The sequence below is a fragment of the Terrapene carolina genome, unplaced genomic scaffold (assembly GCF_002925995.2).
Source record: "Terrapene carolina triunguis isolate 2854851 unplaced genomic scaffold, T_m_triunguis-2.0 Scaffold96, whole genome shotgun sequence".
NCBI classification, from domain to species: domain Eukaryota; kingdom Metazoa; phylum Chordata; order Testudines; family Emydidae; genus Terrapene; species Terrapene triunguis.
The window spans coordinates 4876413-4895669 of record NW_020664447.1 but is presented as its reverse complement, the minus strand read 5'-3'; the positions used below and the strand labels follow the sequence as shown (position 1 = coordinate 4895669).

General features: G+C 40.6%; 1 protein-coding gene across 1 annotated transcript in view; it reads left to right on the top strand.

Moving 5' to 3' along the window:
- The window catches only part of SBF2 (SET binding factor 2), a 580351-nt gene extending 562305 nt beyond the window's left edge, over positions 1–18046 (top strand). The window contains exons 36-41 of the mRNA XM_024196200.2: positions 7403–7636; positions 9057–9161; positions 11632–11825; positions 12762–12849; positions 15778–15909; positions 16216–18046. Coding sequence (XP_024051968.1) covers positions 7403–7636; positions 9057–9161; positions 11632–11825; positions 12762–12849; positions 15778–15909; positions 16216–16314 — 852 coding nt within the window. The 3' untranslated portion in view covers positions 16315–18046. The remainder of the gene's footprint in view (positions 1–7402; positions 7637–9056; positions 9162–11631; positions 11826–12761; positions 12850–15777; positions 15910–16215) is intronic.
- The last annotated feature ends 1211 nt before the right edge of the window (positions 18047–19257 follow it).

Below are 19257 nucleotides of genomic sequence, written 5' to 3'. Positions count from 1 at the left end.
CAGTCTTAACATTTGCACATGACCATAAAAAGTAAATCTAAATAAAAATTATGAGGAAACAAGTTAAAAGTAAATATAAGTTACATTGGTAGTGAGACACGTTTCATAAGATCCTGATACATTGCATTGCATTTCATGTCATATTGCCGGATAGGATCATATATTGATCACATTTAGCTGTATCTTGAATAATTTTATAGTGTCAATATTTATCATGTACCATGACCCATATCTCTTCTAGTTAGAATTATTTTCTAAGTATAAAGTACTGTGTCATGAACAATACTTGTCCATTTTAAATTAAAACATTGAGTAAAATATTAAAGGTATGCATGGCAGCATACAGATTAATAATATTGATGCATTGCTTTCCACATTTAATGCTATTTATAAACTAGTCTAATCTTTGATCAACAAAACATGTATAAATATTTCAATTGGGGAATCATATCTGTTTCATTGTCACTACATGTGTTCTATCGTTATAAAATTAGCACCTCTGATCAGTTAGTGTTGGCAAAGGGAGATTTTCCCCTGTTCAGCTAAATGAATCGTCGTCATGATGCAGAACCTGGACTGCGGGTTGCTTTTAAAATAGGGGGAATGGGAGAGGGTATCAGGGTTCCAACTGAGACATAAAGGAATTGTACGTATGTAAGTATGTACGTACGTACATACAGTGTGCCTCCGTTTTATTATCTTGTTAGCTTAAAAGATGGACAGATAAGAATGGCTCATTCTTCCCCATGTGTATTCCACTGTTGATGTGCATGTGTCCCATGCACTCAATTTCAGATTCTTTTGGCCAGCAGCATCCATTGGAGCTGCACCTTTGCCCTGAGTATCCTTGTGCCTCCCACCTGAGGACATAAAGGGCAAGGTGACCCTAACTGTCCCTCAGATCCTTCACCAGTAAAAAATGCAAGTGTTAAAAGATTCCACAATAGTGGGAAGGGCAGATCATGGAATACATATGGACAACACATCTCAAAGAACCGTAGTTATTGTAAGGTAAGTAATCGTTTCTTCTGTGAGTGCTTGTTCCTTCTCACCACCTGTGGCTACAAGTTGGAATGTGCAGTATCGGAGGATCTCACACACTGTGCAATCTACCCATTGTATTGTAAACAGACAGCTACTTCACAATTTGTTAGCTGGTAAAACCTAAGAGGATAAGGGGAGAAAAGAGCACCAAGCCCACAAAGGAAAATGATCCAGGTCTCCGTTATCAGATCCTTCCATGAGAAACCAGAAATCCCCTCAAATTTTCTTGGAAAAAGGCCCAGTGAGGGTTCCTTGGCACCCATCACTGTGTGTCAAGACCAGGTTCCTCAGTACTTCAAAAATTACCCATTACCAACCCTTTGTCCCTGAGGGCCCCAGTGCCAATAGCCCCAGTACCAACACTGTCCATACACTTACCCCTGGCTCCAGCATACTCAGTTCCAAGGGACCTTATGGTTTCCTCATTATTGGACTCACCATTATTATTAGTACAGAAGGTACTTCCTCCACAACCAGCTGCCATCCCCATTCTGGTACTGAGCACATCAGCAGAACGAATCAGAGTGCAGTCTGGTGATGCTCCCAGCATTCCATCTGGCACTGTTGCAACCCTGCAAAAGAAGCACTTCTTCTCTTTCCCAGGCTCTGAGAATAGCAGGAGGCATTACCAGTTCAGTACCTGGGGTCTTGCTATTCAGATCCATACGCTTCAGAGAGGGAGTCTAGGACTCATTATTAATGTCCCAGACACAGAACTCTAAGAGGGATGCAACCTAGTCCAGGGCTAGATCACCTTCTCCCCCACCTCACAAAGGGGCACTACAGCCAACCATGACTACAGTGCTGCTGACTGGACAGACTGGTCAGAGCTCTGATGGGGACTTGCTGGCAGAGGACCCCCCCCCATACAAGCACCTATCTCGTTGTTGTATCTGGCGGAGGCTATGGTAGCCACATCTACCTCACTCCCAGACAACTTCAAAGCATTCCATGACTTGCTCTGTAGGCTGGTTGATACACTGGAGATTCCAGTGGTAGTTATCCGGAAGACATCACGCAAACTCCAAGGGCATCCCACACACCTCTGTGGCCTGGATGTCTTGTAATGCCCATGAATGAGAGGCTCTTAGAACAGGCAGTTACTCTGACAGATGCCTGCTTCTTTGTCACCAACATCAAAAACAATAAATCATTGCTGCTAAGTGCCTTCCTAAGGCTTTGAGCAATTTTACATACGTCCTACAACAGGATCTCTGGTTGTTGCAATGGCTAATGAAAAACACAGAGTCAGCAAAAATTTACACCTCAAGACAGATACAAGAAATTCAGTTTATTTGGCTGAAAATATTATTTATCATCAAGGCTACAAATGAGAGGTACAAGTTACAATTGAGGATCTTCCATTTGAAGGATGCAAACTTTTTAATATAAAGATTAATGAGGCTTGTATGCTCTGTGAAAGGACTCTCAAGTGATGCTGCAGTTCCTAAGAGTCTATACTCATGCACCAAAGAGAGAGTTCTTTAAGCCTCAACCGCATCAAAGGCAGCCAATACTGTACTCGTTATCGACAGCCTGAACCATCCAGGAAGCAACAGAAATGTAAGAAGAGGAAATCATGTGCCTTTACTACCACATCTTCTCACCAGCCCTGGTCATCATCAAAGCAGCAGATTTGGCTCCTTGGTTGGGGGGGCAGTGTACAGTTCTCTTGGATTTCCCGCTTATATCCCCTCCATTTGTTTTATTTTTGTGGGGTCTGGAACATCATTACAGACTGTTGCGTCATGGAAATCATAGAGGTGGACTACTCGATCCAATTCCAGACACTCCCCACACACCACCTATTTTCCCCATCACTTTTCAGGAACCCATCTCATGACAGCATGCTACATCTGGAGGTGCAGTCACTTCTGAGGATATGTCGACCCTGGTGCTGGAGATATAATTTCGAGCTCAGGTATATATACCTGTGCTATCTCTGATCAAGGTAGCATTCTAAAAATAGTAGTGTAGCCATGGTTGCACAGGCAGCAGGACAAGCCAACCGATCCAAGTACCTACTTAGAGTTTCAGACAGAATTGTACTTGGGGTAGCTAGCCCATCACACTGCTCATGCAGCCACAGCTACATTGCTATTTTAGAGTGCTAGCTTGGCACAGTTACCATAGATATATCTTCCTTAGCTGGCCATTATGCCTTCAGCTCCAGTGTAAAAACACCCCAAATCTCAGAACAGTGGAAATAGTGCTTCCAGAATACAGAGGATAACGGGGTTTATTCCCATTACTTTCTAATTCTTGAGAAGAAGAGTGGATGGCACCTTATTGGACTTGAGACAACTGAACACCTTCATTCACAAGCTCAAGTTCAGGATGGTAACCCTGGCCTCGATAATTTCCACCTTAGATCCACCTGACTGGTATTCAGCTCTCAACTTCCAGGATGCTTATTTTCATATAGTAATTCATCCTACCTACAGAAAATATCTTAGTTTTCAGATAAGCAATTCCTACTACCAATACAGGGTCCTATCATTCACCCTATGGAGAGTGGCAGCGGCATAGGCACTGATTCCGTGGGTGCTCCAGGCCTGCACCCACCGGTAGCCCGCTCCCACCTCCTCCTCCTCAGCACTTCCCACCTGCCGGCGGCCCCGCCGATCAACTCCTCCTCCTCCCTCCCAGCGCCTCCCGCCCACCACGCTCAGCTGTTCCACGCCAGGCAAAAGGTGCTTGGGGGGAGGAGCGGGGACAGGGTGTGCTCGGGGGAGGGGGCGGAATTGGGAAGGAAGAGGCGAGGCAGGGGCAGGAAGAGGCAGAGTGGGGGTGGGGGGCTGGGTGAAGGAGTGGAGTTGGGGGCAGGGCCTGGAGTGGAGCAGGGGTTGAGCACCCCCGGGGCAAGGAGGAAGCCAGCACCTGTGGCCAGCCATATTCACGAAAGCTCAGATTTTAAAAAGTATTTAGGCATTGGTCTGCTCAGTGTTCCAATGCCTAAGTGACTTAGGAGCCTAAATGTCATTGAACATCAATGAGACTTAGGGTCCTAAGTGAAACTTTTTTTGAAAATGAAACTTAGGTTTCTAAGTCAGACAGATATTGCAATGCCTAAATACCTTTAGAAATCTGGGCCAACATTCCTAGTAGTAGTGACAGCTTATCTCAGGAAACAGAGTCTGGGTTCATCCATACTTAGAGGACTTGCTCATTTGCAGGAAGTCTCAAGAACAGATGACTGACTCCATACAGCAAACTCTGCACCTTTTTGCCTCTTTAGGACTAAAAGAAAGCAAAGAGATGTCCGTATTGGTTCCTATTGAAATGATAGCATTAATAGGGGCAGTTGTGGACTCCACAACAGCAATGACCTATCTGCCACTCGAAGGATTCCAAGCCATAGGAGATCTGGCCAACCACCTGCTAGCTCAACACAAGATATCTAAGAATTTGTCTGACTCCTAGGGCTCATGGCCTCCTGCACATATGTAACTCAGCATGCCAGACTACACCTACGTTGCAGGTAAGGATGGTTAAAGTTGGTACATCAGCCCAACAAACATCACTTGGATATGAGAATGCAGGTCCTGCCAGGACTCCTGTAATAGGTCCCTCATTGCCATCAAATACTCTGGTGGCAGATATCTCCACTGGTGGGAAGGGAAGCCCATTTAGACAACTTTCAATCTATCGACTCCTCAAAAAACCCAGCTTCACATAAACATTTGAGGACTAAGGTTTGTTTAGCATGCACAGTTTTCCTCTCTGTTCTGAAGTGTCTAACAATTCAGATCATGACAGATGAAGCCATACCAGTGTATTACATAAACAAACAAGAGGTGCAAGATCCACCACTCTATGGGCAAGTCTACACTACAGTGCTACATTCGCGCAGCTGTACCAATGCAGCTGCGCCGCTGTAGTGCATCTGGTGAAGACGCGCTATGCTGACGGGAGAGAGCTCTTCTGTCGAGATAATTATTCCACCTCGGCGAGAAGGGGAAGCTATGTTGGCGGGAGAGTCTCCTGCTGATACAGCACAGGCATGGACAACACGAAACTTGCATCACTTCGGGGGAGAGGGGAGTATCTTTTTCACACCTCTGAGCAATGTAAGTTAGATCAACTTAAGCGATAATGTAGACTTGCTCTATGTCAAGAAACAGCAAATCCATGGAATTACAAGATTACTCCAATAGCTTTACACCTACCAGGGTTGCAAAATATGCTGATGGATCACCTCAGCAGACAGTTGCCAGTGACCATGAGTGGTCAGTAAAGGATACTGTTATCCAAGACATATTGATCAAGTAGGGTCATCCAACCATAGGCCTCTTTGCCACCAATGAAAGAAAAAGTGCCACAAGTTCTTGTCCAGAGGAGGGCAAAGTCAAGGATATCTGTCCAACTCATTCCTGATCCACTGATTCTCAGGCCTCATATATGTTTATCCGCCAATTCCATTGATCCTAAGAGTTCTCAGGAACTTCAGGCAAGACTTAGCCAGGATGATCATCATAATAACACGAGCATGGCAAAGGCAGTTCCAGTTCTCAGACCTAATGAATCTCTTCATTCAACTTCCAAGTCAGTTGCCTCTGCCCCCAGATGTGGTATGCCAGGCTGAGGACAGAGTTTCCATCCAGATCCCTCTTTCTTGCATTGCATGGCATGAATACTGGCTGGTTAACATAAGTAGGGCAAACCTATTCAACTGAGATACAAAACAATCTTATCCGCAGTAGAAATGACTCTGTGAGGCTTACCTGCTCAGTCAAGGAAAGAGATTCACTTTCTGGGCTCAACAATACCAGTTGTCTCCACTGAACACCCAGATACCTGACATACTAAATTACCTTCTGCCCTTAAAGAGCTCTGAACTATCTCTGATCTCCCTGAGGATCCATTTAGCAGCCATCTCAGCAGTCCACCCTCCAACACAGAGATATTTGACATTTTCACACCCTACAGTAGCTAGATTCCTGAATGGCCTTATGCGGGTATATCCCTTTTTAAGTTGCAATAATATTTGCTAGAAGGATAGGGGAGCTGTCAGATCTCATGTCCAGACCTTCATACAGTTTTTCATAAAAATGGAGTCACCTTGAGACCTAAACCAAAATTCTTGCTGAATTGTCCTTCTACATGACTAGGACTAAGCCATTTAGGGTATCCCCCAGATTATTTGTAGTTTATGATGACAGGTCAGGCAGTCTCAATGCAGAGACATTTCTAAATATATTGTGCTATGAAATAGCCAACTTAGGACCCACTCCACAAGAGCTCAAGTAATGCAGCATTACCCACAGTAGAAGCATCGATATCTGATGTCCATTTCAGCTACCTGACAACAATGATTGTCAGCCCTCTAGATGTCCATTTTAGTAGGGTTGTCTGACAATCATTGTTTAGGTAAGACTCCTAGCATCCACCTCCTGTGATCTAGGTCACTGCTTGCTAGTCACCAATAGTAAAATATATATGTGGACAAGCACTCAGAGAAGAAGAAATGGTTATTTATCTTACAGTAACTGTGGTTCTTTGATACGAGTTGTCCACATATATACAACCAGCCCTCCTTTTCTGCCACTACACTATAATATCTAAGGGTACGTCTACACTACGAGATTAATTCGAATTTAGATAATTCGAATTTGGGAAACAGATTGTATAAATTCAATTGTGCGCGGCCACACTAAGCACATTAATTCGGTTTTTAACCACATTAATTCGGTGGTGTGCGGCCACACTACCCCATTAATTTTAACCACATTAATTTGGTGGTGTGCGGCCACACTACCCCTAATTCGAATTTACAAAATCGATTTTGGTGCTACTCCGCTCGTCGGGGTGGAGTACAGAAATCGATTTTAAGCGCCCTTTAATTCGAAGTAACTGGCTCCGTTGTGTGGACGGGTTAAGGATTAATTCGGATTAACGCAGCTAAATCCGAATTAAAGTCGTAGTGTAGACCAGGCCTTAATTGTGTTTTGGCGAAGGAACTGAGGGACATTTGGGTTGCCACACCCTTTATGCCCTCAGGTGGGAGGCACTAAAACACTTGGAGTGCAGGCCTGGCCACAATGGACACTGCTGGCCAAAAGAATCAGAACTCAAGAGTATGGGGCATATGAACACCACCAGTGGCTTATATATGGACAACATATTTTGAAGAAGTACAGTTACTGTGAGGTAACTATTTATTTTCCTTGATCTGACATCTTTTATGGAGTTGTATCCCACAGTCATGCACTGAAAATTGTAATTCCAGATCAACACACACCAGTTGCAGTGCTACATTAAATTCAGGAGGATAGTCTGCAAAATGTAAAATATTGGATTTGTGTTGAAACTGAAAATTTCCATGTGACACTAATTTATTGGGCTTTGTTTCAAACAGGCATTAAAACCAAGTGTAAATATGTCCAGCCTGAAAACGTGGGATTACTATATGGAAGAGACCTTGGCCACAGGTCCTTCCTATGATTGGACCATGGTTACTGCAAAATGCAACACTTCAGAGGAAGTTGACCAAATGGATGGTTCATTTCCCCAAAGTAGGAGGAAAATAGTGTGGCCATGCTATGATGATGTTAGCAAAGTGCAACCTGATGCAATCACGAGCCTCTTAAATGTAAGTATAGATGCTAACAAAGACAGAACACTGCAGTTTATTACACTTATCAGATTCATAGCCATTCAAGTCATTGCCTTATAGATGTGCTGTAAAAGTAAATATTAGGTAAAAAATAATTGGTTTAATCTCCAAAGAGATATGGGGTCAGAAAGTCAGTCAAACGTCTTACAAAAGGTTATGCTGTTCTGGATGAATTCAATTCTGTAAATAGGTTTTAATACTTACCTTTTTTACATTGTGAACTGCAGCCAATAATGAGGCAATTTAGGTATAGCTTACTTTTTATTCCTTAAAAGCAAGGCCTTAATACATTTTTTCACTTTCCTTTTTAAATAAAAAAATAACTTGTATAATAGATTTTCTAGCTATCTTTTCCCAGAGTTTTCAAAATTGTAACCTCATATTTTGCAAGGAATGTTATCTCATTTGGGGCAAACTCTGGATTCTTTCTGGATTGCAGCAGTACATTACCCCCCTGTTCTTGTCCCTGTTCACCATATAGTTTAAAGCAAATGAAGTATAAGGTGTCCAGATCTCTATGCCTAGCTCATAGCATGTCCATTAGTCCCAGCTTCTGAGTGGGTCTCCTCTTTATAGAATCTGGAGGCAGCTAAAAAATGGTGTTTAGCAACTATGTGTAGTAGGCCTCATCCCTTCCTTTTGGCTCCCAGAAGGTTGCCTCCAACAACATAGAAGACCCCTCAGAATTGGGCTCTAAACAAAAAGTTTTAAATTATAACCAACAGATTGCCAAGCCCCTTGGGCAAATGGCCCAAACTGTTCTCTGTCTTTCCCCAGCCCAGCACTGATAAGGAAGACAATACAAAAAGTAGAACAAGCAGAAGTAATAATAGGGTTGCCAACTTTCTAATCACACAAAACCGAACACCCCTGCCCCACCCCTTGCCCTGTCCCAAGGCCCTGCCCCCCAATAGCTCCATCTCCCTCCCTTTGTCGCTCGCTCTCCCCCACCCTCACTCACTTTCAACAGGCTGGAGCAGGGGGGTGAGGGCTTTGGCTGGGGTGCAGGCTCTGAGGTGGGGCTAGGAATGAGGGGTGCAGGGTGCAGGAGGGGGCTCCTAACTGGAAGCTACCAAGAAAGGTGTTATTCCCAAATTTCACAACAAAAACATGTTATTACAGTTTGGAATCTAAATCAAATAAGTCTTTGTTTCGGTTCCCCCTTTTAATACACTTGGATATCACTTCTTATAAACCATGTTATGTAAATGTTGGCAATGTTTAATGCTAATGTCACAGCATTGGATTTGCTCTTTTTAAATAGTTTTATAAAATATATCCAATCCTTATCATTATCATATTTCTTATATGGCAAGTGGAAATGGAATTTGTGTGTTCAAGATGCAAGCAGCCTGAAATGTATATCCTCAGGAAAACACTTTTTTATTGATTTCAGGAAATCGAAAGACTGGAGAATAAATTAAATCAGAGCCCAGAAAGGTGGCAGCTCTTGTGGGAAAGGGTCACCGTAAATCTTAAAGATGACACAAGACAAGACAATGTAAGTGGTGGAAGGGTCCAATTGACCACCTGACATGCTCAGGGTCCAATTGACCACCATATTTGACATCGGGAAGGAATTTTCCCCCAGGTCAGATTGGCAGAGACCTTGGAGGTTTTTCGTCTTCCTCTGCAGAATGGGGCATGGGTCACTTGCAGGTTTAAATTAGAGTAAATGGTGGATTCTCTGTAACTTGAAGTCTTCTAATCATGATTTAAGGACTTCAGTAACTCAACGAGAAGTTCTGGGTCTAATCTATTACAGGAGTGGGTGGGCAATGTTCTGTGGCCTGCAATGTGTAGTCAGACTAGATGTTCATGATGGTCTGTTTTGGTATGATGGTCTGTTAGTCTAGGAGTCTAATAATAATTCAATCTCAGCTATATAGGCTATCTGGGAGAGTGACAAAATCACTGTATTTGTTGGAATAAAGTATTGCTTTCTAAAAAACAGAATGTATTGTTCTAAACTATGCTACTGGCTTTGCATTGCTGCATGTGGAAAAATATGTATTCCTATGACATTTACTTCTTTTGTATCTTGAAGTAGATTGATAAATATAGAGCAAGATAAGCATTTTAATAATACACAGTGGTATAAAATTAGATATTTATAAAGCTTCCTGGGGCCTGATCCTGCAAACCATTTACACATGTGAGTAACTTTGCTTATGGGAGTAGTTCAATGGACGTCAATGGGATCATTCAGATGTGAAAATTCAATTTTGGATCCACACTTTATAATCAGGCCTTCAATACTCTGGGCCTAATCTTTTACAACAACTGGTTATTTACACAAGGTGAGGAACTGATCCTCTGTGTATTATACATTCCTGAGCATATTTTTAGGGTTTAGCAAATAATAAAAGCCAGGTCAAGCAGTGGCAAATATATTTTAGATGGAAATGTTGAATATTTGGGTGGGAATATTGAATATAAATATAAATTGTAGATAGTTAAGCATTTTATCCACCATACAAAATTTCATTTACTATAGACCTACTGTTACTTTCAATCACTGCTTATATTTCATGTTGCGTATCTGCTGTTCAAGAGCATAACAGAATCTGAAAATCAGGTTCTTTCTTTAGATAATGTTTAGCATATCACGTTAGCATAACACTACAAAATCTTTCTCTGTAAAGATACCATCCACCAGATTCTCAGTTTTGATTCTTAGATCTTTGGTGCAAGACTAGTGGATCTCCCACTGCTCCCAAAGTATTTTTCCCTGAGGGCAGCTGGAACAGAACAGAGCACATGCCAGGCCCTCTATTTGACATCACACACAGATACTCAGACTGGAATATTTATATCCTTCAGGGGACAGAACAAAACATCCAGTAGGGGGCCTAGCTAGCGCTCTACTCTGCTACTATTACTGCCCTCAGGGGAGTCCGTTCTTTAAGAGTTTCTGGCATTCTGCCAGTCTTGCTCAAAGAAGCTAAAACACAAACTAGAGAATCCTGTCAGATCAGAGAAGCAAAATTATGTGTAAGTAATTTTCTTATCTCTTAAAATATTTACTTGGAGATTCAGCAAAAACACTTAGTTCTTTTAGAAAGCCAAATCTCTGAGAGCAAGTTCTTTATTTTAAATTATATTCAGAGTCATCTCTAATGTGTGGTTTATGTGAGGTCAAAAAATTCAGTAACAAAAAAGCTCCATACCTATTGTGGTCATTTTTATCCTTACCAGGAATCCCAGAAATAAAAACAAATGTTTGAGCAAATCTTCATTTTTCAAGTACTCAGCTGTCTAGCTGCTGCTAGTGCTGCCATCTAAGAATTAGTCAAAACACACCAAATAAAACTGAAGGATCTATTATATCAGGGTACAATGACCTTTAAATGTAGATTTATGTAAAACTAAGTTATATTTCTAAAATGATGCAATAATCAACACAATTTGCTGTGTTAAAACTTGCAGTCCAACTAATACTATGCAATTAAAATTTAAACATCAGCCTCTGAACTGTTCTGACCATTTTTGAGTTACCACTGTGGACAATGATGGAAGGAATAAACAATAGATTCTCACTCACTTGGATTAATGACTGGGAAGCTCATGACCAACTTTTCCTAATTAGCACAATTTTTTTAAAAGGCGATGGAATTGGAAAATGTAATTTGCTAATTTATTTTATATGGATAGTTTGTTTTTTTAATATTTCACAATATGGATGTATAAATAAATGTTCTCTATTATATTTAGTAAAAATGCAGAAGTCTTTCTGATGAGATGAACTACAGTTCTCTGCTATTAAAACTTTACATTATGGATTATGTGGAGGGAGGTGTCAGTTTTGTGGCTGGGGCTTTTTGTTTGTTTTGCTGTAATACTATTTATAATGTATTAATTTTGGCAGTTCTGCTACTTAATTCAGCAGGTAGTCACATTTTAGAAAATTTCTTAGTTCTAAACTTAGCTAAGCCTCTCACTCAAACTTTGTCATTTATCTTCCTTTTTAGCCACGAAGACATCCTTCTGGCTCATCAGTGATAATGTCTACTAATCCACATTCCTATCAGAAGAGGTCTTTGCTGCATTTACCTGACAGTGGTCTGGGTGAAGAACAAAGTGCCAGCATCTCTCCCTCTAATGGAGTGGACAGACGAGCAACCACACTATACAATCAGTTCACATCAAAGAATGATGAGAATAGGTAAACTGACTAATTGCTGGGTATTACTGAAACCTCATTTTCAGGAGGGAAGTGATTTACAAGAATGCATCACTGCTGTGTGTCATACTCCAGGGAGTCAAACAGGTGATAGAATAATGATGAAAGTAGTGTAATGGTGCATATATCTGCCCTAGAAGTAAAAAAGTAGAATCTTCCTAGACATGGAACTCTTTGCTGCCTTTTTACTGTTTCTTCCAAAGTTTTTAATTCTACTTAGTTGCTTTTTTTGTTCTTCTATCTTAAAAAATATTTTGGGTGAATTAGGTGTTCGTACAAATGAGGAGTTAATAGTGCTGCTGAGAATCAGGGATGAAGGGAGAAGATATCACACAAACTTCCCCCTTAGGTCTGCTATCTCAGTCCTGACCTGGGCCTTCCTTGAGTGCGGACACTTCTCCTCATATCAAATTGGGTGACAGTTTAGTCACATGGGTAAATGGGAGATAGGACAATATCATCAAATTCATTTTTATTTGTGCCTTAATCCAGGATTTGAAACCAGTTGTCCAGAGGTGCTATGGTAGTGCATTAGACCACTGTACTATCTAGACAATTATTGAATAATTTAGCATTTGGCCATTAAGAAACTTTAGCCTATAATGCGCACAGTCAGAATAATCTTACTGTTAATACACAAAAACAAAACAAAGCATTTGAAATGAGGCAGCCATAGTATCTTTAAGTCTGCTTCAGTGCCTGGACACAGTGGGAAATTATGGTGCTGATCAATGGCTCCACAGCCCCAAGTGATATATCTTCTAAGTGTTTAAAGTTGATTTTTAATTCTGTAGTGAAAGCGGTTCCTAAATAGTTAAAGACCAATATATGCCTTATGTGCCATGGTATTGAGGCTATTAAATCAACATGTACGTAGTAAACCTTTTTGGTGATATACATATGCTCCTTCTGTTCAAGGTCTTTTGAAGGTACACTTTACAAAAGAGGAGCTTTGTTAAAAGGTTGGAAACCTCGCTGGTTTGTACTGGATGTGACAAAACACCAGGTAAAACATTTTTAGCAAACTGGATTTTTATGTGAATAACTTATTACAGTTTTACTCAATAAGCATATAGAAATAGTTTGATTAGTACAATAGTACAAGAAATCATAAAATAATAGAAATGTAGGGCTGGAAGGAACCCTGAGAGTTCATCAAGGCTGAGGGATTCGGAATGTGGGAGGGAGCTGCGGGTTGAGGCAGGGCGTTGGGGTGTGGGAGGAGTTAGGGCTCTGGACTGGAGGTGCTGGCTCTGGGGAGGGGCCGGGGATGAGGGGTTTGGGATGCAGGAGGGGGCTCCAGGTTTGGGAGGGCTGGGGCACGGGGGTGGGGCTCGGGGTTGCTGCGTGGGCTTACCTCGGGTGGCTCCCAGTCAGCAGTGCAGCGGGACTAAGGCAGGCTGCCTGCCTGTCCTGGCTCTGTGATGTGCCCCAGAAGCAGTCAGCAAGTCTGGCTCCTAGGGAGGGCAGGGCATGAGGCTCAGCAGCACGCGCTGCTCTCACCTGCAGGCACTGCCCCCCCAGCTCTGCCAATGGGAGTTTGGAGCCCCGTACCCCCCCCCCCGGCCTAGGAGTCGGACCTGCTGGCCGCTTCCAGGGCACCAGCGGTGCCCTAGGACAGGTAGGGACTAGCCTGCCTTAGCTCCGCAGCACTGCCAACCAGACTTTTAACAGAGCCGCCAGAGTCCCTTTTTGATTGGGTGTTCCGGTCGAAAACTGGACACCTGTCACCTGGTCACCCTAGTTGGGAACAAAATTAATTCAATCATCCCTGTCCAAACTGTAGTAGTTATTATACATTCCAAGCATGCATTTTTTTGACTCGTTCATTCATTCTTGGAGCACTTTCCTTTCATATTTATTTTCATGAAGCCTATCCTATGCAGATAAATTGGAGTCCAGTATACATTGTAGATTTATCAATCTGGATTGCCATAATACAAAGGTCCATTAACCTATTATCAATGTTTATAATGCAACGACCCACATATGATATAACTTCACTGGAATTTTTTTGCCTAAATATCTTCAGATCATGAGAACCAAAAGTGAAATCCTGGCCCCACTGAAGTTAATAGGAGTTTTGTCATCGATTTCAGTGAAGCCAAGATTTCACCCACAAAGTTTATTTCTAAAGTCCCCTGAAATTCCAGTTCTTGGTATAACAGCCATTTCAGACAGACGTGTATGGAAAACCTTTGGTCTGTCTTAGTGAAGTCTGTCTTTACTGGTTTCAGTACATTGAGTAGCATGACCATTCATGTATATACTAACAAATTAGTGCACAGGAGGAAAGCACAGAAAATCTGTTTACTGCTTTAGACATTGAACCCTGCTTGCAATGCACACCCAATTCAGTGATGGCACTTACGGCCTAATGAACTTTAAAGAATGTTGGTCATTATCACACAAGCCTTTACTAATGCAAATAGACCTTATTTACATAAATTGCCTCAGGGGTGCATAACTAAGGACTAGCTTTTAAATAGCCAGTAGGGCCTTGTCCATAGAAGAAAATTGTGATAGAAAATGTTAGTTAACAGGTTTTACTTAACACAATGTTAAACATTATTTTCTCCTGAGTGTGGACAAGGGTAGTCATCTTTAAAAATGTTAACTAATTGTGATTAAAACTGGTGTCCCTCCATGCACAAGAAGACATACTTTCTCCCAGTATGTTCAAGGTGTTCCTCTTTAATATTTTAATTGTTTCTATAGCCAAATCTCCTAGGGAACATTGTTCATGAAAGGGAGACATATAAGGGTACGTCTTCATTACCCGCCGGATAGTAATCGATCCCCGAACGCGCTCCCCGTCGACTCCGGAACTCCACCAGAGCGAGAGGCGGAAGCGGAGTCGATGGGGGAGCCGCGGCCGTCGATCCCGCACCGTGAGGACCCGAGGTAAATCGATCTAAGATACGTCGACTTCATCTACGCTATTCTCGTAGCTGGTAGCTGAAGTTGCGTATCTTAGATCGATTCCCCACCCCTCCCCCAGTGTAGACCAACCCTAAGCAATATCGGGCGGGCAACAGAAGGAAGTAAATCTGATTTGGAAGGACTCCATTTTCCCTTTCCTTTAAGAAAGGGTTTGTCTTTACTTCTTGCATCCAGTGTGCAAGGGTGGATTGTTGTTTTTAATATGCAAATACCAGATTTTCTTTTGTGGAATTGTTTGAATACTGAAAGTAATTTAGTGGAGTGGTTATCATTGAAACCACAGTGTCTTTGTAGAAAAGCTGCATTAAACCACTAAGTATAGTATAGGAAAATGTCAGTTTTATATGTAATCTGTAATTACCTAAATTATACCTGAGTTTTTGCTGATCGCTTTCCATTTAAAATACAGGAAATAAAAACTTTTGTTAACTCTTTGGTGCAAAACATGTTCGTTAGTTTCCAAGCAATGGACAGGGGAGTATTGTGTCAGGATAGGCTGAATCCTCACATCAGAGTCGTTCCCTGGGGCAGCTTCACACTTGTCCCATAGTGCAAAGCTGCCATAAAGGCAGCAAGTCTGGCCACATGAGGATTCCCGCAGTTTGGACAATCACAAGATGGGATATTGCTACTGTAGGAACTCCTTTGCTAATTCCAAAATTCCCAATACAAGCTGTCGCTTGGACATGCCTACTGCCTGGTGATGCCAGCTGTTACACTGTCCATTTGTAGTCATAAGCAGTTTGTTCAGTTTATAGCAGATCTCAGGCTTTTGCAAGTGGCTCCTCAAAACCAGCCCAACATCCAGTGCCCCACAGTGAGGGCACACAAAGGAGGCTTAAAAGAACTTTTTGTTCACTCTCAAAACCCCAGAAGCTGTGCCAGGTACAGAAAGGACGAGCACAAAGGATCTGGCCCCAAATAGTGCATTTGTCTGTGTATTGGTTTATATATTGCATTTGGTTGGTTGGTTTTCCCTTTTGTGTTCTAGCTGAGGTATTATGATTCTGGTGAGGACACAAGCTGCAAGGGACACATTGATCTTGCAGAAGTCGAAACAGTGATTCCTGCATCTCCAACAATTGGCGCACCAAAGCATGCTAGTGAAAAAGCATTTTTTGATGTAAGTATACTTATTCTTTGCTGGCCTTCATTAGAGATTTTTCTTCCTTTGTTATGTTCTTCCTATCACAGCCATTCCTGCTGGATGGTCACTTGAGAGATTTCAAGTTAACTAACTATCAAGGGAAGTTGCACAACTAACCAGTGATCCACATTCTCAACCCAAAGTGAAAATTCTGAACATTAGTATATTCAAGCAAAATGAAACGCTTCAGATATCAAAGCTTAAAAGAAAGTTTGCAAGTTCCTGAGCTGTATCTTCTAAGTTTATTTTTCTATCTTATACACTTTTATTTTCATTTTGCAGCTGAAGACAAGTAAACGTATGTATAATTTCTGTGCCCAAGATGCACAGAGTGCACAGCAATGGATGGACAGGATCCAGAGCAGTATTTCAGATGCATAACAGAGAATACCATTCCACTGCCAACTGCAGAAAAGAAATGCTTTCAGCACTTCATGTTGCAAGAAGATACATTTTGAAATGCTATTACAGAACAAGCAACCTTCCTTTCATTTCAGTCATAAATACTCAGTATATGCTGAAGCATCTTCTCTGTTTAAGTATTATAACCACTATAAGTACTCCTTTTCTCTTGCTAGGAGAACTTTTCAAATTAGTAATCTGTTTAGCCTGAAATATAACTCTTTTCAATATGATTCCTAGCTAAATGAGCCTGCTCTACACACTGAAATATGCTACCATCTAATACTGTTTTTCTAATCAGAGTTGCATCAGAAAAACTGTCTAGCTAGAATTGTGGACATTTTTCCTCAAATAGTGTTCTGTTTTCACCGAGTTTTAATATTTAAACAAAATGGTCCAAATTTTCAAGCTAGTTGTGTATCTGGAAGAACATTTCTACAGTTTCTAAGAAAAGTTTAGGTTTGTGAATTCAGTGACATGCATAGCAGATTGGCAAATGTCAATTAATATTTTTAAAGACCAAAAATCAAAACCTTAATTTTCAAAAAAAGGTTTCTTCTCAAATCTACTAGCTGCTCTCTAACCTCTTGCTCTAAAACATGCTTCTGCAATTTTACTGTTAATGTATGGCATTTCAAGTTCCCACTGTTTAGCTAAAGAATATGCTTTTTGGGTATTCTATTTGCCCATTATAATAGGATAATGGAAAGAAAACTGGCTGATAATAACAAGAAGAAACTGGTCACAAATTAAGACATTTATAGGAGAAAAATCTGAGTATGAAAAGTTGTATATGTTTATTTATGTTCTGTTCTGCTCACTGTAAAATAAAAAATAACAAACACAATGATAAATGCACTAAACAATAAAGCAAACACTTGCACTGAAATAGTTGAAATGCAGACATTTTGCGGGACAGAGGTAAGTTATTTATAGCAGAACAATGCTAGCTAGATAACCTTTACAAATACTAAATGTGTACATAATTTGGTTTGATGTGATTTGATACTTTAAAAACATTTTTGCACATAAATTGGAAGACTGTTTTAGATTTTGACATTTAGTAACATTGTGTTTGTTCATCTTAAAATCTTTGAGGAATGTTGTTGGGTTATTTTTATATATAGCCCAAAATTACTAGAGGTTTTATTTGCTACAGTTTGTGATGACATGGAGTGGAGTCTTTAGATAAAAACCATTGTGAGGTTTTTTTAATGTTAATATGTTAAATATCCAACTAATATTTCATAGAGTTTGTATATATGATTTGGTATTTTCTGATTTTTTTCCAGACATTCTGCTTATAATTGTTAATATCAGACTAACCTAACTGATTTCATTTATAGGATTTCAATTATTAAATAGTTTGTCACCTTTTTTTAACCACTTTTCATTTTTTGACTAAATAATATTCAATTTCACACTGCACACAGAATAGGAAATGCAGCTGTTTTAATACATATGGAATTTTTTTAAAGAAATGAAGGATTTTTTTTAGCATTTTCAACTGATAAATCTCCACCTGTGAAAATGGTGTTTGCACATTTGTATTTTTCTGTGTATATGAAGTACTTTTATATGTACTTTGTAAAATACTGATCCCACTGTTTTTAAGGTTATTTGAAAATGTACACAACACATCTTATTTTGTAACTAGGTTATTTTAACTATTTTATGTATGTTACATGACTTATGTATGCTAACCATCTTGTAATAAATACACTTCTTTTTTAAAAAAATCCTTCCTTTACTGTGAAAGATTATATCGGTATAGTGCAATACCCACAGAATAAAGATCTTATTATATCTTGTACCATAACACAAAATCCCAAATTACCTGGTATTAAAATGAGTGGGGTTTTGTATATATTCCTATACAAAAAATGCACATTGAGAAACCTTAGCTAAAAGTTAAACATCTATCAGCAAAAATGCTATAAACCGAGGAAATTTGAATTTAAAGCAACAGTATCATCCATAATTCAGTCTCAATTTACATACCTTTCCCAAAGACCAAACACATAATTATTGCACTTAGTCATTAAATAATATTAGGTATAAAGAAACCAGAACCTTACTGCACAGTTTCTCAACACAACTCTGCCATATGTCAAAGCCATATATCTTACTTATTTATACAATTTTATATTTAAATTAACTGGTTTATAAGAAATTAAAAGGTCAGAGTTGAAAATGTGCATCTGAATTTGGTCCTTATTTACTGGATGCGTATGTATTTGTGCAGGAGTTGGAATGGAAAAGGAGTGTTATAGAGGTGAGCAGTCAGTGACTCTAGTTGGGTATTGTGAAGGTTGGGTGGTAAGATTTGTAAATTGAGTTTGGTGTGGCTATTAAGGTTTCTTAAAGTGTTGATCTCAGTTTTTAGCATCTGTGTCGATGGAAAATGCACTTAACTCAAAAAATTCTAAATAAAACACAATAAGTTTTAAGTATAAATGTCAGTTTAATGTTGGATGTGGTTAAAGGGGAGGGCATGAAGGGTGGTAGTCCTGGGAGCATAGAAGAGGCAGGGTCAATGGATGTTGGTTGTTGGCCTCAGCAAGAGTCAAGAAAGAGAGGAGTTGGGGGCGGGGGCAGGGTAGTAGATATGGTGGTGTTGATGTAGCATAAGATTTGGGAGCCATGGAGCTGGTGGAGGATAGCAACAGAGATGAGTAGGCAAAAGGGAGTGTTGAGACACAGTGACACAGGCTATGGAAGCCTCTCCCCACAGTGGGCAGAACTTCCCTTTGCTGAGGGAATCCCCGACTGTTCTGTGGGGATTCCCAGCACAAAGAAACCCACCCAGGCAGGAGGAGAGTTCACAGCACTTTCCTATGGAAGAGCACCTCCTCTGTCATGCACCATCAGTACTCCCCTGATACGAACCATTAGAACCCTGCCCATTGGAGAAGGGAGACG